This window comes from Falco punctatus (assembly GCF_963210335.1).
Source record: "Falco punctatus genome assembly, chromosome: 5".
NCBI lineage: Eukaryota > Metazoa > Chordata > Aves > Falconiformes > Falconidae > Falco > Falco punctatus.
The window spans coordinates 56,227,520-56,249,971 of NC_137584.1; the positions used below are offsets into that span (position 1 = coordinate 56,227,520).

Consider the following 22,452-nt stretch of genomic DNA (forward strand, 5'->3'; position numbering starts at 1 on the left):
TGAAGAACAGCAGCAGTTGCAGATGTGCGTAGGAGGAGAGAGTGAAGAGGCATGCCTCAAATGATGTCAAACTGCGTAAGACATCTACATTTATTTAGATCCACTGCAAACACAAAAACAATGTGCCTGCTATGAACTCAGGCCTGAATGCTTCCCGACTGCAGAGTCAAATTGTAGAAAAGCTCTGGAATTAATTTCTGAATGAAACAGCCAACAAAGAACCTATACCTAATATTCCTTACTAACATGGCTTCACGCAATCGCTCACAAATCCCTGTGCTATCTCTGTTTGGATTGCTCAGTTCTATTACAGCTCCATTCTATTTCAGTTTTTGGGAAGTTGCTGTTATTCAGAGTTCTCCCTATCCTTAACATTCTAGTTTTCACACATTTGTGCCCAACAACGAAGGTACAAATTCCTACTACAGACTTTTGCCAGCACTGTGGGACTGGTCCAGAATATGTAATGTGGCCAATACAGGATATGATTACATTTGCTTGTGTTGCTCTACTCTAGCTTAAATTTTTGGTTTTTTCAATACTTACCCTCATTTTATATCAATGTCAATTATTCAGAAGTTGACTCTTAAGCCATTTAGTCAGTATTGTCAGCCCACTGATTAAATTTTTTAATAGACTTTTTATTTTTTCCTAGCATCATACTCTTACTCTTGGAAATGAGTACTCTAAATGTCTGTTTACACTTCACTGTTGTTCTTCAGATGTTCCTTAAGAGTTTCTACTACTACTAAAACTCTCAGCGAGAAAGAAAGAGTCTTGTAAGGCAGTAAGCATGCTGAATGTAAAGCCTACTTTACCGAATAGTATCTTTCTCACTGTTCCCTTGAATCCCCTCATCATCCTTATCCTGATTTTTTCTTTCTAAAGAAGGTCTCTTAAGAGCTGAAAATAGAAATATTTAGCTTTTTTTGTTTGTTTTCCATTTGCAACACATGTAATACATTGATACTATAACATAATTAGGAAACAACAATACTGTGTGAAGAAAATCCAAAGAAATTGCACTCCATTTTTTGCACATGTTTAAACATAGGTACACCTAAAAGCATATAGGTACATGAATAGTGAGTAGCAGCAATAATAGCTAAGGTTACCTGTCTATCCTGTATTTTCAATAGTGTCAAATCCTAACAGTTACAGATGAAAAATCTATGCTGGGCATCTATCCATGCTGGTCTTTTTGGAAAACTTCAAGCAAACACAGGTTAGCTGGTTATGAACAAGGTTAGTAGAAAGTAAGTTCATGAACATGACACTGCATAATGCTAAACCTTGTACTCCACCTATCCACATTCAAGAGCTCTATTTACTGACATGGGAAGGAATGCAATGCCTAATGCTTTTGAGGATGTGGTCAAAAATGCCTCTGTTCTCACCCCATCTCGTATCTGCCTCATAGGTAAAATCGACGGCACAAAAGGAGCATGTAAAGTGCCAATTTACCCAACTATATGGAGGAAAAGGAAGTCCCCAAGCCTGCAGCTGGTATAACCACATCCCTGACAAAAGGAAGTTTAGGTTTAGTGCGGGTAAGTTCTTGCAAAAGACAACACAAAGCACAGCATTTTGGCTACAATCCACATCTGTAATACCAGACATCTAAAGTTCTCCCTATCCTCATGCTCTGGTATTCCTCATTCTGCAAGCCCTGCTTCCCATAGAGAGACAATCTGTGTTTGCAGACCAGAGAAAATATGTCATGTATTCCACTTTATGTCTCAATTCGGACATAATCCTATTTGTAAGACAGCGTTTGTATATGGTACACTGATTTAAAATGAACTTCAGTTGTTCTCCAGCAAATCCTTTACAGTTCTCTTTGGGGAACAAAATTAATTTGGAGAAAGGATGGGTCGGACTTGATGATCTTAAAGGTCTTTTCCAACCTAAACAATTCTATGATTCTATGATTTAGGAGAACAGTTAACTTGAGATGCACCATGGGTTAGCCGGTTTCACCAGATCCACAAAGAGCTCCTTGAACCACATAAATGAAGAAACAGTATTTGCTTGCCAGCTACACGTGATAGCAGAGCCACATGCAGTAAGTTCACACTTTTAACCCTGACCACTGTTCTCTGCTGACATTTTGCTTCAGAATCAGCCCACCTGCATCTACACTCTTTTTCATACTTAATGCCACCTTGTTATCCTTCTCCCTGAACCCTGTCTTCCTTAATTCATCTCTATCCTCTTAGTGAGTTACCTTCCAACAGAATATAACCTAATGTTTCAAAGAAGATAATGGCATACACTTTCTGGCATTGACCAGAGAGACCATTAACACTGTTCACTCCCTCCTGCATGTTTTAGCTCCTAGCATGTATCAGGATTTGTGTCCATAAAAAAAAGCTGCTATGAAAGGGCCATGACTTCAGTGGAGCTCTTTAGCTCCAAATAATCTTCCTCCAAAAAAGGGGAAATACCAGCACACGTTTTAGAAAATATCAGTAGAGAACTGGTCAAGTATGGCAAAAGCAGACTGAAGAGTAACAATGTAAGTGACATGCAGAAAAAGTAGGGCAACAAGCACAGGTACCAGTCCCGACAGTACACAGAAGTCTGCACAACTGCAATTATTTTAGCTTGAGCTTTTTATGACTATGATAGCAAGAACTCAAATGATCCATTTTCATCCTAAAGGTTAAGTATTCTGGCACACTTAAACAAACAATGGCACAAATTATATCTATAAAAAGGAGGTAAAAAGGATAACTTTTAAAAACAATAACAGAAAAAAAGTGTTCTAGTTTTATAAATCTAATTATGCAAGACCTTACACAGAAATATATCCTAATAAGTAGAACTTGTTGGTGAAATGTTATCCAAATAGTCAATTCTGCTAAACTCAAAATGCTTCACAAAATCAGGCCGTTTCCTTAGAATAAAAAAAAGAATTGCATACAATTTAAAATGCTCCAAACTATTTGAGTGTAAATTTTTGGTATTGTGATATATAATGCAAAATCAACATCAAAACAGTATGTTTCCATTCTGGTAAAATGAAGTAATTCAAATGACCAAAACCTCTCTTTCCTTCATCTGCTTTACAGAGATTCTTCTTTCAATGCATCATTTTCTCCAGAACTCTGAACTACATCATGTTTCAAAACACCATAACAACCCCGATTTTTTACACCTTTTGCCCAGCTCTAGTAATAGATGGACTCTCTCATACTTCACATGCTTGCCAGAGTGCCTCTTAGATCTATCTGAAAACAGAAAAGTGCTGGCAGACAAATGATGGTTTAAAATAAAAGAAATATATCAGAGGTTAATAATTAAAAATAAAACACTACCTTGATTTTATCTTTATGCAATGCTCGAGTAGTCTCAGAGAATTTCATAGGTTTTACAAGGATGAGCTCACTTAAAAGGTAAGAAATGTAGACCTTAAAGAACCACAGTTACTCAAGTCTCAAGATTTTTGACAAGACTTACAAATTTTGTGTTGCACAACAAACTGCTGAAGAAAAAAAAATCTAAAAGTTTAAAGAATTAAATTATGAAATTAAGACATTTAGTTTCTCATTGAACTTGCATCAATTAATAAAATTATTGCAGCAAAAGCTACGCTGAAACAATGCACTGACTCAGTTCAATAACTAGCCTGCTATACTGTTTCACACAGGCAAAATAATTATGAAATGTAAGACCGTGACATTCTGGATTTGTGCTGTATTCTTTCTAAACAATGAGGATAAAAATGAATAATGAGCAGCCACCTCAATCCACCCAACTAGATTAGTGAACAGCCAAGAGTTTCAGCACAGCAGTACACATCATCACAAAGAGCAGCTTCTGTTAAGAGCAGGGCATCAAGAGCATTATCCAGGGTCCTGTCCTAAGTATTTCCAGCAAAAGAGATTCCACCTCTTCTCTAGGCAGCCTATTCCAGCTGTTTTCATGGTGAGCAGTTTCTTCCTTATATTCAGACAGAATTTCCCCTGCAGCAATTTGTGCTCACTCTCTTTTTTTCCCATTTCTGCATATGGGCTGCTGGAAAGTACCAGACTGCACAACAGGCTGAGGCTGGGCTGAGGAAGTCACCTTAACTTTGTGTTATGTCTGCAATGTGTAAATGCTTTAATTTTCTTTCGAAACACTTTTGAAGCAATAAGTGAATGTTGTACCTTTATAACTCAGACTTAAAAGTCACAGGAAACATATTTCTGAAATGTAACTTTTCATACCCGTATTCATTTTGCACTCATCTTTACAACTGGGACCAAATTCTTGGCAAATCCTTTGATAATTACAAGATAGTGTTAAAAGTGTTGTGCTCAATAATTTTTTGGACACAAATAGTGAATGTGGAAAATAAGCTGCAATGCAGTTTCATGAAGAATTTCAAGGGATGGCACACTTATTTAGTTCTGCAGATTTTAGTAAGAAACAAATGAAGTACTGCCAATTTACCTTTAATTTCATTTGAAATAAGCAGCTTGTTTTCTGTCTCCTCTTCTTCACACTCTTTGTTCTTTATGGAGTCCTTTGTCTGTAGTACTCCACTGAGGAAAGTAAGATGTTCATTTTTTATTAATACATCATAAAAATCACTAAGCACAGTGACATCTCCTGCTAACAATGCTATTAGCACACCAGGATTCACGCACAAAGGATGCTGTATCATAATAAAAATAAAAAAATAGAGGATCTAATTTCTAACTTACACAGATGGCATGACTACTGACATGCATTTCGCAATGAAGGTTCAAGAGTAGCGTAAACTAAGATTACATAAATCTTACCAACACACTTGACTTCATAACTGAAACTGGAAAATATACAAATGCAGTGACTGGATGGGTCCATGGCAGAAGATGGGAAGAGTGAAGAACACATATAGCTGCATCTCCCACAAAGCCTTACTGGTTTTTCAGGCCATTTTCAGGAGCTGTCTAAACATCTCCTCCTTTTTCTCTGCTCGACCTTCATCTCCAGCCTACTCCAACTCCTGTACTACACTGACATATTGTTGTGCAGCTGTTAATGATGCCACTGAAAACATGTATTCTTTTGTTACTGTTTTTGCAGTACTTCTACTCTAAAAGACCTGCTCTTTGCCTGCTGCCTGTGACTGCTCCCTCAGCTTTGCCAGCCCAAACACCTGCAAAGAGGGAACACTTTCCCCCTACTGAGAAAAATGAGGCAAAAGAGGTGGAAATCAGAGAATGTCTCAAAGCTGAGGGCAGGTGTATTTGCATCTTAAAGTCAGCCCATGGGAAGTTCCTTTTCAAACTCTGTCTTCAGAAGGTATTTCCAACCTGGTTTCTTACAGAAATGAAGCTTTTAAGAACTTGCTGACATTATGTGCGTATTTATTTCCTTCTGCTCTTAAGAACTTGAGAACCCTTTGGCCAATTCTTACTAAACCATCATAGATGCAGAGTTCTCAGATATACTAAGCAGGTAATGAACATGTTTTAAAAATATGCATCAGGCAGAATGATCTTAAAGTCAAGACTGCAAGAAAGCCCACTACATGAACTCACTGTTTACCACCTACCAGAGAAGCAGCCAACAAGAACCCCTTCACAAATGACCCAAACTTGAGCTAACACCTTGTCAGACATCAAGATTAACTAACCTCAAAACACAAATCCACAGAAGCAACAGACTTAATTCCATTGTTTCCATTTATACTAGTAACCCCAATTTATACATTAAATATTATTTATAATATTAAATACAAGTAAGCATTTGGGAATAAATAAGCTAGCAGCTGCAAATTCACTAGCATCAAGAGAAAATTATTGAACACACTATTAATGGTGAAAAATGAACACAACAAATCAGAAAATTCAGCCTTTGTAGTATGGTAGGACACCAACAATAATGGTATGACAAGCAGTGCCAGTGGAACGCATACAGCAGGCATGTCATCCTGTGCCACAAAGGACTTCTCCACAGTATCTTCCTCAGAATTATCACCTGCATTTATTTACTTAAAAATTATTTTCCTAACCTCCACAAACACAGAAAACTTCTGAAGTGAGATGCTACAAAATAGTGCAATTCATTACACAGCCAAAGTAAATGATTACTGTAACTCAATGTATAGGAGAGAGAGCACCAAAACCTGTGAGGAAACATATCTTTCTGTTTTCTTGAGGACAATTTTCATAGCAACATACATAGAGAAATTTTATCTCATCAGTTAAATACAAGATAGTATCATGAATTAAAGGTTTTGGGGAAGCGGTTGGAAGATAAATTGAATTTTCTTGTGAGAAGTAGTACCATTTGATTCCCAAGTCTGGGTGTTCACCTCCCTTCATTGTAAATATTTCCAGAGTGGAATTCCTATTACAGTGAAAGTCTTTTTCTACTCTAAAGATAGTATAAATTAAAACTGAATATGCTGCAGGCCTGTAATTTTTATCTTGATTTCTAATCTCAGGAACATTCCAGAGGGACAGACTGCAGTTTTTACACACATATTTTTGCAAAGCAAAATTTTCTAGTATAATTGTTTGTATGCACAGATACCTCTTACTAGTTTAAAAAAAAAAGAAAAAGAAGAAAAAGAAAGGAAAGAAAGGGAGTAAGTGGAACTGGAGATTAGCTGAGATTCACTTCACACATCAAAATAATCTCATGGTTGGCTTCATATGTGGTTGGTTCCAAAGACTTGTATGAAACAAAAGATTAGCTGGAATATGAAAGTATACACAACTGTACTGAAGTCAAACATAACTAAGTCCACACTACAAGCTCAGCAGCTAAAGGGCACACAAGTATACGTATCTATGTCTTCAATTATGCATGTGTACTTTGAACACATATCCAAGAAGATCCACTGGGTATTGCAATAACTCAATGTTTTATAACTCCAGTTCATATATACCTAACGTTGTGAACACTGTTTTTCATGCCTTTTTCAAAGGAATGAAAATTATTCAAATAGAAGTCCTCTCTAATCATGCTGGATACATAAAGAATGTGGAAAGCTAGGTGATAAAATGCAGATAGTCATCAGTGTATTCAAACAGTTCAAACTGGAAAGCCTCTGGGTAGTTCAAAGTTGGCAGGAGGCTGTTATTCTCTTAATGAAAATGACTCAATACAGTGAACAGATAGCACACGTATTGGTTATTTTAGGTCTTCATAAAGATAGCACCCTCTAAAAAAAGAAAGAAAAAATTGTTCTTCAATTAATTTTATGTGATAGTCTGTAAAGCTGAAGTTTATTTCTACAAAAAGATGAATTTACTACAACTATGGTTAAAGTGATGAATGACAACTGTTATTTAACACAAGTTATTTCAAAACTACAAACGCAACTGCCTTGTCTCTTTTTTTGATGTTTAAATTCACTTGAGTATGACTAGTGAATGCTGTTTATTTGTGGTATGGAAATTATATCAACACTGCTTGACGCTCCTACTAGATGTTTTTCAGTATAACTTGAACAATATGAGCTGATCAAAATAATACAAAAGAACGTTCTAAAGAATAGCTGACCAATTTTAGAAGATGCAAAAAGCTACACCTTCATTTTTCATTTTATTTTTTACTTAGGCTTTTTGGAATAAAGGAAACCAATAAGTGATATTTCAGAAAAGAAAAAAAAATCTAGTGAAAAGAGGAAGCAGTATCATAAAACACTGCCAGATCTGGTTAACCCAATTTGAAAAAAAAGTTTTAAAAAAAATCTTGCAGCAAGTTTCACAGGATTTAATTGATTCTTAATAAGACAATCAAGTTTAAATCATCAGCTTTACTGTGAGGCATTCACCATATAATACTACCTCTCCAAAGTCTCTCAAGACACTGTTATTGCTAACATTTACAGTTCATCTATTATCAACACATGATAATGTAGCTGACACTTAAATATACAACAGATGACACTTCTTGTTCCAGCATGTCTTCTATTTCTGTATGAAAATAGCCAATAAAGTAATACACTGATACTGTAACTAATTAAAAATGTAAGGAACCCTATTGCCTCACTTATCCCCATGAAAACACTGAATTGTATCTCTTTAGTTTCAAAGATAGCCTTTTAAAATATAATTTTCCAGTGCAAGCTTGGAAATGATCTCATGCCATTTTCTGTCAAAATGATACTCTGAGAGTGTCTTTTACTTAGAGAGTATCTATTATTTGAGAGAAGAAATTTTGAGAGTTAAGGAATTACATTTCATTTGTAAATGTATGTACAAATTTGTACATATACAATAACATTATTTGTACACAGAGGTAGAGAAGAAGGATCTCAACTTCCAATAATTTCTTTCTCTTGTAGTATTTTTCCTCTTCTCTCTGATAGGCATTTCTTATTTCTTAAATACACTGTGAAACTCCCTTCTTCCCTATTTCTAATAAAGACAGCTGAAGAACTTCCATCTGCCTCCCCACTGCTTCCACGAGTTCCACAGACAAATTGCTGCACTGCATTGCCTTGCAAGCTGCATTTCAAACTGACGGACTCCAAAACAACTCATACTTTGAAAGGAACTGATAGTTACCTGGGTGCCTTCTTTTCTTTCACATCACATAACAGGGGCTTCTTGCACGGAGATTTACTTTCTGCATCATCCTGCTTAGCTGTTTCAGGTACAGTTTTCCCAGATGATCGATTGTGAGCTGCAGATTTCATACCTACATGACCAGGACTGGGGCATTTTCTGTCACTGTTTAAAACAAATTAACAAAATGTTTAAAACTGAAAGAACCTGAGTTATTCAACTTATTTTCGATATGCGTAAAGAGTCACTAATGTAACTGAAGATATACAAAGTTTTTGGTTTTTTTAAGAAATACACAGAAGTTTTTCATCTGCCACCAACAAAATTGTAAACCTGGGATTTTCAGAAATCACAGTACAGAACTCACTTCCCCATGAAATCAAAGGTAAAACATTTAGGCAATTCAACAGGAAGAGAATTTGCCTAATGTTATTTTCGATAATAAGCTGTCCACCTCAAATATTTCTAACATAAGAAAACTTTGAAGTATCATTTTCTGCCTATCCCTTCTCTCCCTTCCATGATATACCGCCCTCCAGCCAGGACACTTTAAAAATGTTATTCAGTCTCTTAACAGGGACAATGAAAAAAGGAGCACTTGACATGGTCCCTGCTACAGAGAACACTGCTCAAACTGTTACTAGCTTCACTGGGACAGTACCTGGGCTACCTATCAGAGCATAATCAAGTCACGAGATTTCTACAACCCTGCATTTACAGGAACAATCAATCCAAGCAGTGCTCTTTGACAGCTGAGTATTTTGGTTTTTAAAGCATGAAGCTGAAACTGTCTCCAAGAATACGATTTAAAATACCACCTATCAAAAATACATGGTCATTACAGTGGGAACTGGAAATCTTCACTATGAACATTCACATTTACGTTATGTAGCCCTTGAAAAGAACGGAAAGCCATTCTTCCTTTCCTTTCCTTAAATTCTCTGTGGATCCCCACAGCTCAGAATAAGCACAAGAGCTGGTGTCCACAATTTCGGATAGAAAACTATCATCTGGAAATCATCATCATGGAATCACATCCCTTTGGTTTTTCCCAGGGCTCCTACTTGAAGCTTCAGCTACAGATTTAAGCATCGTTCTTGCAAAACTTACTCCCAGTAATTTGATTCCCCACTCCCACAACAACAAGAATTTATAGCGGCTGATCTTCAAAAAGCAGTATTAATTTACAGTCACATCAGTAAGGCCAGCCCAGCAAACAAAAGAAACACAAATAAATCATTTTCTTAAATGAAACCAACTAGCAAACATTCAATTTTAAATTCCAATTAACTTAGTAGTCTAGATAGTTACACTGAAGATGAAAATGAACTCTTGTTAGATCATACACAGTAAAATCAGTTATCAGCCTTTGACAGCTAGGTGACTTTTTCAATAAGCACAGATGTGCAAACAGGCAGACCCTTCTGAAACCATTCAGCAGTTACCTAACTACAAATTACATTGCAGAATACAGAAGCAAATGTGTCCAATTAGTCATGGACATCGCTTCAATTGTAATTACTTGATTACAGGAGAGGTGGATCTTTCACTTGCTTCCACTTTTCTGTTTCTGGGGACAGGACTGGCTGCTGGCATCTCTCCGCTCAACCGGTCAGGTAAGAGGCTTTCTTTGTTCAAGTTCATCTCTGAATATGGGCAGCTGACTGCACTAGAAGTTGAAGAAAAGACATCAGAGACCAGTTTTCTAGAAGCAGATGCAATTGATTAATATAAAGTTTAGAAAACAATGGAATAATTACTCATACTTCAAAATGTCAATAAATCCATGCATTAAAAACCTCAGCCAGAATGGTTTTTGCATTTCCTTTCGACAGCAAGTTATGTAACACATATATTCTGGAAAACTGCTTGATAAATGTTTAGCCAGCTTTCTCATGGTGATTTATATACAAAATACAGGGTCCCTTTGACTATACCCACCTCTCTCCAAATCATGTCATATTCCCATGGTTATTTTTTCTGTGAACAATAGTATTTCTATTATGCAATGTCTGTACAGAAGCTGCGTTGCAAGGGCACAGTATGAGGAATGGTGCACATCCTCCTACTGCGGCAAATGCCCCATCTTTGCAAATGCCATTTTGTGATATTCCATTAACAGACTGTGATATTTTCATAGTTTTTCCTATCATTCAGCACTCCCTATTTCACTGCACTCCAGCTAGGGAAAGAGAGAATGTGACACTGCACTGATATAACGACTTGTAAATATTACTCTTAACAAATGCAAAAGCCGTACCTCCCGAAGTCAGAAAGCCTGTGTTTGCATAGGAGGTAGGAAAGGGAAGAAGAGCAACACAAAACACATGGGGCTGAACTAGGATTTTTTCTTCAGAAAACCACTCTGCAGTATTCAACTGATCAGTCAGGCTACACACACTTCAAAGACAGTATCCTAAACTCTGAAAGGTATATATAAGCCACAACAGGGAATAACAACATACTCAAGTTTTCAAATCTCTATTTAAGACACAGGAGAGGCTGTACTAAACGTGATGTTCTATTTGTGGCTCATGAACTATGACACTAACTAGAATGGGAAATTATGTTTTCCTACTCACCTGTATTAATACAAGGACCTCCATAATGGTAAAAAGTAAAAAATTCATGTCTGTGATTTTGCTTACTTTCTTTTCAACAATGTAACTACCTGCCTTTCCATAAACCACTCCAATATTTTATTTCACTGATCGTTACATGCATGATTTCCAAACAGAACTGCCTAATATAAACAAGTCTACCATGCCAGCCACATCCCCTGCCACCTCCAAATTACAAAAAATAAACAGAAAACCAACAGCTTTCATTATCATGTTCATTTTACAAAGCACAGCATTAAAAATGAAAAAAGGCCTTTTAATCAATATGTGCTGTGCATTCTCCTTTTCCTTTACTGATGAAGCTTTGGAGTCAGAGAGTTAATATGTATCAACTCCTATGACAAGGTTCGACCAGTATTGGTGACCTAATTTTGGTCTCACCAACATAAAAAGCTGGTCAAAAATTACATTTCTCTCAGCTGTAGCATGAAACGAGTAAATTCCTCAAGGCTACACAGACCAAGTCAATCAGTCCTTGCTGGGGTTATCAAGACAGGAGTCCAACAGCATGGCTGATTTTTCAGTTGGCTCACTTGAAAACAAGACAGTATCAGCCTTTTTTAAAAAAATCCTTGTATAGCTGTGCTGAACTTGAATTATGGAGGAAAAAACTTGCCAGGAGAATACAGTTTCTGCTTTTCTCATCAAGATGAGATCCCTGTTTAAGCTCATTCCAAGCAGATACTGCTCCGTAACAGCCTGTACGGTGTCTTCAAGGGACATACAGCTATATCCCCAGGTGACCTGATGAAACACAAAACAATCGTCTTTGCTTTCTTCTGAGGAACTGGATGGTAGTCCCAGCACCTCCTCTGAGATACAGGCACTGATTTTTTTTGCCACGAGAACCTTCATACCAGGAGTTTTCACAGCTGAATAAGATATAGCTGAATGTGTGGCTGGACTCTATAAAGCACTACACTTGAAATAGGATACCTTTTTGTTAATAAAACTGTTTTAAAGATATGGAACAGAATATACAAATAAGATTATTATCTGAGAATATACAAATATACTTTTTATTTCTAAATTCTCTTAGGCAGAATTTGGCATTTTATTTTAGATTTATTTGTATACGTCTACTTATACTTATTTTTCAACCTACTGTTTTTGTCTGTCTTAGGACTAGCCTCTGCTAGATGTCTTAAAAGAACAAAAAAAAATTAACTGAAATATGGGGAACAAAACAGGAATACTAGGGAAGAGAGGAAGCTGTTATATAGTCTCAATTCTTTATACTGCTGCATCTACCACAACGATCTCTTTTTCCCCTTTCATATGAGCTACATATGAACTAGATGAAAGATACAGGCCTCTATTCAGAAAAAAGGTTTTAAGGAGCCAATGCTAGTGGGATTTAAGTTCTTACTGTGACAAACTCATACCACTGTGATGAAATACAGTTATCAGAAACTCGGGAATAAATTGATTCATACCAGATCTGCCATTGCTGTAAGGCAAAGCATGTAATCTTCTTTTGGCTTCCTATGCTCAGAGGGCTGTTTTGAGGCTTAGTGTTTTTAAGCAGTTAGACGGTTGTCTCAAGGAAAAACTAACCACCTAATCAGTCTTACACCACAATGAAATCTGACAATACAATTTCATCTCTAGCAGGTCTTCTGTTTACCAACACTACAACATGTTTTAAATTAAAAAACAAAGAAAAAAATCCTCAAAATTCATTCCTTCACTAGAACTTGACTGCTTATATACTGCCTTTTCTTTTAGCATTTTCTCGAAAAACAGAAGCTGAATGACAATTTCAGTCAACAGTAGTTATAATGTGATGCTTTAGAGCACTAGATTCCGACGAGCTTTTCTTTGTAATTAAACATTCCAGCTGCTGTATCATTTTTTAAAAAACTCTTTGATAGTCCTTTGATGCTACTATTACTTGGGGCAACAAAAAGAACCCTCATGGTTTCCACCATTAGCTTTGTTTCAACAAAATACAGCATGAATGAACCTGTGTATGAGTTACATGGCTTCAGATCAATCAGTAAATCCTGCTGAATCTCAATGCCTCCAGCCTTCAGTTCAGTTTAATGTGTCTACTACAAAGAATAAAAAATTAATCTTGTTATTCTTACATAAGAGAAGTATTTGATTTACACAAGACTGTAAGTTTTAGAGACAACTCATCTCAAGGGCTCAGAAGTCTTGATGTTTAGGTTACTTAATTTTAAATCAGGGTTTTTAACTCTTCTGTCAACTCAAATCTGGATTTCTGCTCCAGCTTGCAGTTTGCCTTAGCACACTATTTTGAGAAGAGCAGAGGTTCAGAAAGCAGTTTCCAAAATGATTAGATGTCCTTGACTTGGGAGTAACAAGGTCTGCCAGACGCACAGAGAGAATGCCAAGAAGCAGAAGCAGCAGCAGGTACTCAGTTTGAAACCTCTACTATACATCTGACAGGGCTGTCCACCCTCCAGCACTGCTTCACAGCTTTGAAACCAGTCCAAAATAAAGATAGTCAATTATCATCTGAGCTGCTTTAGCAGGCTTCAGTAGACAAATATTCACATTAATACCACCTGACACACACACCCACACCCCACAGGAGAGTAATCAGCCAACTCTAAATGTTGAAGGATCAACACAGCAAGCAATTAGCTATCTGCAGCACACTTTGCATCCTACTGAAATGGCAGCAGAGTGGCTGGCAATACACGTCCATAACAGTTTTCTGAGGAAAGGGAGCCAATGCTTCCAGGGTCCTGCACAGGCTAAGTAAAAACTGAGCACTAAAATAAGCTTCTGGTTTTATCAAACCAGGGAAGATCAATAAAGGAAAAATGCAATGCACTGATTACTACTTCCTGTATACCATTCTGAAGAATTCCTGTGATCATAGACCTAGGCTTTTCTAGTCAACAGAGGTTTTACATAATTAGCCCTTTGCAGAACTCTGATGTAACAGTAGCATATCCCATTTGTGGTTATTTTGCAACTCCTCTTCTGTCACTGTCAAGATCTATCTCTAGGTAGGGTTACACAAATACCTTTTTTCTCTAAAGTTCAAGAGTAATAGGATAAAACTGGGCAACTGGTGGGTAGGCATGGACCTTAGCCTTCTCCAGACATGTGGAGATGTTCCTGTGTTCTATTAGTATGCAAACAAAGTTTCTGAAGCACAGAGTCCAACTGGATTACTTGGTTTCTGCTACATCTAACATCAGAAGGGAATATAAGACAGGCTTCTCTCTTAACCTGAAGAACAGTAAGGTGATACTCTGTTTCATAAAAGAACGTTAATACTGAAGTATTTTTTAATATGGATTATTAGTCTTTATGACTGCTTGGAGTATTTTGCAAACTTGTGTGAAGCCACAAACAGGTCTCCTGGTTTAGCTGTACTGGTTGGAAATGTCACCAACCCCAGCTCCTCATTGCCTTCTAGGTACAGGCTATTGCCAAGTGTTGCTAAGGGATGAGGCTGTATGGCAGCTTCAGGAAAATTCACCCAGATTTGCTCAAACTATCTTCCTTGGTGCGTTAAACAAATAGGTTGGACTAACTGATGGATTAGACTTTATCTAAAACCGCATCTGCTGTAAGTGATACGTGATTAGCAACAAACCTCCAGCAAAAAGGTCCTGACAACAACTGGGGGATGTATGCTTTTTCTTCTGCGGGATTTTTAAGTGATGTCTTTACTTCAGTTGACTTTATAGAAACATTTTTAACTAGTCTGGAAACAAGCGACCAAATGTTCTCTTCCACAATTTACAATACGTTTATCACAATTTACAACACATGTTTATCATCAAAACATTCTTTCTTAGGAGGAAGCTGCTTCAGCAGTCTAAACCTGACTCAAGACTAGCTTATGACGGATTTGGCTGGGGCCAATGATCTTACATAAAAGATAAAATGAAACTTGAGACTGGCATCAAAATCAGATGAGAATTACTTCAATGAAAAGGTAACAACATTCTGCTGAGCTGAGGTTTCCAAGTTTCTGTGCTGTGGTTCTCTTACAACACAGCCTCCACCACGACACATTCAGTTAGTTCACTTTGACTTACACATAGTGCGTGTCAAGTTTCTGGTAAAATTCTTTATTCATGGAGAGCTGACCCAAAACACTAATGACCTGTTTACAACTGACGGCTTTGCATTACTGCTTAAACTCGAAATATCATTGTATGCATTAAACACCAGAGAGCATACAATTCACAATCATATGCAGGTGATCTGCATAATGCTACCAACCGGCACACCAGTCTCAGTTTCAGCTGCGCAGCACAAAACCCTAGATCAACTGGTGACAGATACCAAGTCCTTATCAACATCAACTTTCCCAAAAGTAAATGCTTTCACCTCACTACATAATTAATCACCGAGGCTTTCATCTAGTTCCTAAGTTACAAGCTTTCAAAATTATTTCAGAATTACTTAGCATTTTAAATTATCATCTTTTCTGCACACAGGCATTTATGCTGTCGATAGATGTTGTGCCTCATCATGAAAAAAAAGATAAGCATGCTTAAATACATTTCAAGGTTGCCAAGATAAAAGAGCCAAGGGACTGCTACCTGATGTGGATAATTATACCGATTTCAAAACGTCTTTGTTAATTCAGGAAAAAAGTGATGGTACAATGTTAGAATTTTGGGGATGACCTGGACCCTCAAGTCTGCAGACTGCAGATAAATAACAAATCTCACCGTTTTCCTCAGAAACGCTCAAGAAAAAAACCCACAATATCAGCACACAGGGCAAAATGATACAGTTAGTGAATAAGACACTTAATGGTGTTAATTTATTTGCTATGAAACAGCAAATACCTGTCTTATGACCAACAAAATCTCTTCAGTTATATTTTTATACCCTAGAACTATCAGTTAATGTGCAAATAATAGGATTGCTAAGACTGCAGTAAAAATAAACCACAACAGATTTCCCTGAGTTTGTTTCTTAATATTCAGGATAAGTAAATACAACAACTTTAAATAGCATGGAAAATCTAGTTATAAAAGCAAAGGCTACATGAACTAACTAGACATATAGCTCTTACTCATCCCTTCCCTATGAAACATATAGAAGTTTTAGTGCCAATGTTTATTTAGAGAGACCATAAATTAAAATTTTTTCTGACATAATCACTTACGGTTTCGGTTTCTTTTTTTTTTTTTTTTTTTTTTTTTTTTTCCAGTTTCAGCCTTGGGCTAAGAATGGGTTCACCTGATTCTAAGTATTTGAGATGGGACACAGTAAACAATTGGAATTTATTACCTTACAGGCCAGGTGCGTTAATAAATCACACAAGACTCAGTCTACTGGAATATGAAATAAAATGGGTCACAGCTAAGCAGCCAGGAAGCTTTTGAGGCAAGTCTAGTTTCCTTTACATTTGCAGTGGGCTAAGAACATGAATGTAGTAGGTTACCAGATGCTAAATGAAGGCTAACCTCTTAAGTACTAACTTGACTGTTTAAGGAGTTATCCTACTGATTGAGTCCAACAAAAAGGGTAAGAACAATCTGAAAGACAGCAGTGCGGCATACTGTGTCATGACACCACCACCACAGCTCATGTTGCAACAGGTTTTGTCACTGGAGCTAACCTAGCCATGCCCCTTCCTGGAGATAAAGCTTGTAATAGCAGCAGGAGTTCTTCTGCGTCCTAACAAGACAAACACAATGCCCTGCTGTGGATAGGAAAGAACTTCTTGCAGCAAAAGATGCCTTTTGCACACTAAACATGTAACAACACAGTAAGTTTTGCTGGCAGGTATCTTTGTTAGGGACGAGTCAGGACTTTAACCTCGGCTGATATGTCATCAAAACCTTGTAGCATAACTCTAGTCACCATGACAATTCTCTCACCAAAACCAAGAAAAGTTAGCTCTCCCATTGCAGAGCTAACTCTTGGATCATGGTAGTTCAGTAATACGTTTTAAAAACATGAACAGACAAATAACCAAATAGCCCTCTAACCATACGAGAGCAGAAAGTACAAAGTGATATGCCATCTGAGGATTGTATGACTGTGTCATGGAAAAAATCCAAGAGAATTTCTGGAAGCTCGAATTTGCAAAAAAGTGATAGGATTATATTTATGATACTTAAATTCTCAAATTAACATGTTAGGTTAACTCTGTATCCCTTACTAAAACATTCAGGATTCACCTCATACTGTATTTCAAAAAATCATCAATTTTTGGCTTAGTAACTGTTTCCCATTTACTGTCACTGTCTCTCTGTCCCCCATTCCATTCTTCCATGCTGCTGCTCTCCCTATGTCAACTCTTTGCCTAGGACAGCTTGGGATGCCCACATTTCTGCACTGTATTTCAGGTGTTCAACAAAAGCATCTTTAGAACCACTAGATACAAACAGCAAGTTGTTCAGGCTGTCATTCAGGAATATGTCAATTGGAATTCCCTTTCTAGCATTTTTCCAAGCCATCAAGCAAATCCTTACGCCTACCAATCAAGCAGGACAAAAACATCCAAGCCATAATAAAATTAGTGGCCTCATATTTCAAAAGGTTCAAAAGTTACTGCTTTACACATATCTGTCCACAACATCTTGCAAGTTGAACAGCAAACTGAGGAATTCTTGTAGGAATAAAATACAGAGCACCTGAACCTCTCAATTGTGACAAAAAATGATGTTCGACAAATCTTATCTCAGCACACCCTGGTGAAACGAAGTTACAGATTGCTAATGTTTATTTCAGCATGTTCACCATGGCAACTGAAATAATTGAATATTTAGGTTTACAAGATTTCCTATTTTTTTCCAGCTTGGATCTGTTTTCTTATGAACAACAGTTAAAAAAACCAAACATGTACACACATCGCTCAATTGAAAGAATAACATTACAGATTCATAGCACATACCCATACCTATGATGGCCGATATGTCTTGCTCTTTTAATGTGCCCAACTCCTTTACATCCTGCTGTGGGACACCCTCCATGCTCTAAAGCTTCCACCAATTCCAAAGGAGCTGCATGTCAGGGGAAAGTACATATGAGATTAAATAAAAGTATCTAATCCTTAAAAGTTACGTAAGTACACAGGAATAGCAGAGTAGCACAGTAAACATGAAGAATAAATAAGTAAACAAAATCTTATTTTAAAGTAATTTAAAAACACATTCTGCAAAAGCGTGATGGAGGTTCAAACAACCTAATCCACTTACTCTGTGTCATTAAGTCTCTATAGAAGAACCACATCGGTATAAAGAACGCAAATTTTGGAGGAACAGCGTGACTTCCAATTTCTCTCCTATTAACTACATGTATTTGGAACCTGCTTGTTTTGAAAAAGCACAGACAAGGTTATCCTGCTGTTCCTGAACACAGGAATCTGTTCACAATGGGTACTGACCTCCTCCATTTTTAGCTCAAGTTTTCCAGTGAACAAGACTTGAAAACAAAGGCTGAAATTGCTACTAAAAAGAATGAGCCATCAGGATATTTTTGACATTTTTACTTTCATGTGTCTATCTTTTTTTCATCAACCTGTAACAATGACACCTGCAGAGACATTAAAGCATGTAGCTGTCAAAACTAGCTTTGATGCTCAAGCAAACACAGTATATAACCCACAGGTTCACAGCAAGCAGGGGACACGTACTCCACCACAGGAAATGGAGAACACCTGCTGCACATCTACAAACATGCACTCTCTCTAGTACTCGTGTTACTTGAGAAGTACATGAACTTGTACCTCCCCCTACACATAACAATACTGACATAAAAGGTTTATTTAAATAATTTTTCCTACATGAAAGACAGATTCTTACTTGCAGATGGATAATGAAAGATGGAGAATTATTATGTATAATTAGGGCAGTCCAAAAGCATATTTTAACAGATGTTTCCACTATGCTGTTACAACACTACAACTACACTGAATTCCAAAGATTTCTATAGGCTTTAAAATGGTGCAGTGAATGACAGAGCAGAAAATTTTATCTTTTCTACCTGTATGCAGATCTGACACCTATAACCTAACAAGTTAGTAGACTCAAAGGAAGAGTTAACAGGGATGTTTTGTAAAGGAAAGCCCTGTCTTACTGATGCTCTGGTTTTGCAAAAACTAGCTTCCTACAAATGTTCTCTTCATTCAAAAAAATCAAACTCTCTGAAAATGTAATTTAAAATGGCTGTCCATATTTATGGAAGAAGCCGCTGCTTGCATCATTGTGAAACTAAGATTATTATTTTTTTTCAATCTTAGGTAACAAAAATGTTGCAACCTTATTCAGCTCTTTTGCCATATGATACAAACTGTACTTATGTGGCCACAGACTACTATTTCCCACTCGACTGTTCCTTCATTCAGTACAAGGATGCACATCTCAGATTAAGAAACAGAAATGCAGCATCCCGTCTTCTCATTACGCACTCTGTGCTTTGGCACTTACCACACTATTGAGACTCTGCTTTGAAGACAGAATGATTAACTTCCTAACAGGCAGTCATCACTGTACCACTGGAGTGCTCAGAAAACTAATGAATATACTCTGATGATGCTCCTGATAGGAGACATTTCTTCTTGACATTTCAGAGACGCTGAATTGAGGTACCGAGATTTTCAGGTAACACATTCACACAATCTGTATGCACCTTACCTCAGTTATTTTAGATTTAATTTTTTATCAGTGTACTTGGCATTGCTCAGCATTTATTCCCAAGCACAGCTCTTTCTGATCACAGTTACAGCTGTGAACACTCAGCACTTGTGCAAACCATACCTCAGAGTCACAACATAAAACAATCCCAGAGAAGATCACTCAATTAAAAAACCTCTGTTCAAAGTTTGGCTAAAGTGATTTTACTACCGTTATCCAGAAACACAATGGCATAGGCAGGGATACAGTTACCACAAAAGTCTCTTCTCCCTGCAACCTTCAGTCTCATTTATGACAGACCTCCCTCCTCTTTAACAAGTAAAACAAAATGCCCAGAGAGGGCAAGCCAGTAAATTCAGTATTATTATTGGAACTAAGCTTCTGTTAGATTTACCTTCAGTGTGGGCACCACTAACTCCTCTTTGCTCAGCTGAATTAAAAAATCAAGTTACCTGGTTATGAGGATTTGCCACAGCATTTGTGCCTTCTCAGTGCAGTCTGGACTCCTTTGAGCTAAAAAGCACACTAACCTTCAAGAGGATTTTAACAGTGGTACCCTATCCCTACTGAATGCCACAGCAGTTTCATCACTGGCTTCAAGAAGGTCAGGGTTTTATGCAACAGATCTTTGTCATCACTTCAGGTTTTGCCTGTGGTTCTTATGCAAACAAAGAAACATTTTATTTCCATTACAGTAAGGATCAATAAAGCTATCTACTAAAAAGTAATTAATTACTGACTGTTGATCTTGCACTAAATGTCACATTTACATTATTTTGCATATCCTAGTTGCTATGCTTACTTGGATAGCACTGGCAGGGAAAAAGATAGCACACTACATGTGCCTTTTAACATCATTACGTTACAATGTGATTTCTCTTACTAAGTGGGGGCTGAAGAGGGTGTCCAGTTTTTGTACACCAGCCTGCAGGATGGATATCAGGGCTATCTACATCAGTCCAATAGTCATAAATACTATCCCAGCCATCAAAATGAACCTAAAATAAAAGAGAAGAACAAAACATTTTACATCAGAAAAATTATCTATAAAATCAGTTTCCCTAAGTAATCTCTAAAAATGGTATGTCCATTATTGAAGTCACTTTAAGAGAACTGTCAGAGTTACACAAAAAATACATGTGCATTAGATTCTGGACCAGGCATACTGTCGCTGAAGTTTTGAAACATTTTTTAATCTCCTGTTCGAACAGGATTTAGGAATAGCAGAGCAGTAAGCAAAGGACTACAAAAGAATTGCATTTATCCATAAAAATATAAACCAACAAGTAAAATTTTTACTAACATCAGACTATACAAGATAAGGAGTTGAAACGGAAGAGAAAAGTATGTGACTTCCCAGAAACCCACCAGTATGGGCTATACATGTGCTTTTTTTCAGGTGAAAGCTAAGTATCTTCAAATCTTACTTGAAGTCTGTACTAGTAAATAGCTCGGATCTCTTATGCATGCATGTGTGGATGCATGTACACATAGATACATACAAATAGAGCTCTTTCAACATATGCTACAGAGTCAAATTACCATCCTAGAAGTTAAAAATCCTGTCATTTAAATAGATTAGACTGGATAAGGGTTTGGTTGGTTGGTTTTGGGTTTTTTTTGCATGACCAACTTAGAGTTTAGATAGAAAATGCGTAGGTGTAAAGATGCTAGTTTTGATGACTCCCAGACACCAGTTAATTCAGATTCAAAAATAAATGTCAGGTGTTATTTTCTGCTTGAAATACGACGTATGTCTAATCTGTACAAACTGCAAAACCAAGTATCTTTCAAATCCATCTAACTGGATATCTGGAATATGCTAGCCCTTCTAACAGTAAAGTGCTTCAGAGCATAAACTGGTTTTGTAAAACACATGAAAAATAATTCAAGCATAACAACTTCTGGAAGTTTGCAATTCCTTAAAAATACATTATCTGAGATTAATCCAATCTAAAGTCCGTAATTAATATAAACTTCAGAATTACAGAAGTCACTGGCAAGACACAAGAGATCAGGGTTATTTTCTCGTGTCTCACTTAGATGTCTCACCTCTCCCTGGATGTTTATAGAGACAGATTCAATCAACCTAGGCCAAATATTTTATGGGCCCTAACACAAACATCATAGCAGACCTTTGACACTTAATATTAAATCATTGCATTTCTTGATAGAATAGACAACTGTCTTACAACAACTATTCCCAAAGCAATTTTCCAACATATTGAACTCTGCTTTATAATTACCTACGTCAGCAAATGTAACTAAGGACAATAAAACAACCCCTTCCAAAGGAATTACATGCATATTAATCAGTGAAAAGGATGAGCAAAAGCTTAGCAGGACCCAACAATGTGACTCATTTTGTCCTGTGCTCAATTTTACAACCATAGGATTCTGGTTTTACAAAGTACTCATCAGTGACTCAAGCAGGGCAGTACAGTAAGACAGAGAAACTTACTTTTATTCTATAATCATCGGTATCTACAATGGTTGCTACTCTGATAAATACTGGATTTCTCTTGTCAACCACTTCAAGTTTCATGTTTTTCTGAAAGCCGTGAGAAGGTTTCTAGAAAAGCAGAACAATATTAACAGAAGAAAACCTCAAAAATCTCACACAATAGTAAAGTATATAAAATCCATAGAAATTTTTGTCTTCATTTTCTCAGATCTGCCCTCTCCCTCCAACAAATCCAAGCATAAAAATGTAATTTAAACCAGTGTTATTAAACTAGAAAA

The 22,452-nt window shown here is 36.9% G+C and overlaps 1 protein-coding gene across 13 annotated transcripts in view; it reads right to left on the bottom strand.

Moving 5' to 3' along the window:
* Nucleotides 1-22,452, bottom strand: part of L3MBTL3 (L3MBTL histone methyl-lysine binding protein 3) — an 84,206-nt gene that overhangs the window by 6,299 nt on the left and 55,455 nt on the right. For 11 of the 13 annotated variants that reach the window (XM_080390406.1, XM_080390418.1, XM_080390416.1 and 8 more), the window contains 6 exons: nt 22,172-22,282; nt 20,594-20,708; nt 17,970-18,078; nt 10,021-10,167; nt 8,499-8,663; nt 4,441-4,532 (listed from right to left, as the gene is read on the bottom strand). In XM_080390406.1, coding sequence (XP_080246532.1) covers nt 4,441-4,532; nt 8,499-8,663; nt 10,021-10,167; nt 17,970-18,078; nt 20,594-20,708; nt 22,172-22,282 — 739 coding nt within the window. The remainder of the gene's footprint in view (nt 1-4,440; nt 4,533-8,498; nt 8,664-10,020; nt 10,168-17,969; nt 18,079-20,593; nt 20,709-22,171; nt 22,283-22,452) is intronic. The other 2 variants (XM_080390411.1, XM_080390410.1) reach the window with 1 other exon arrangement.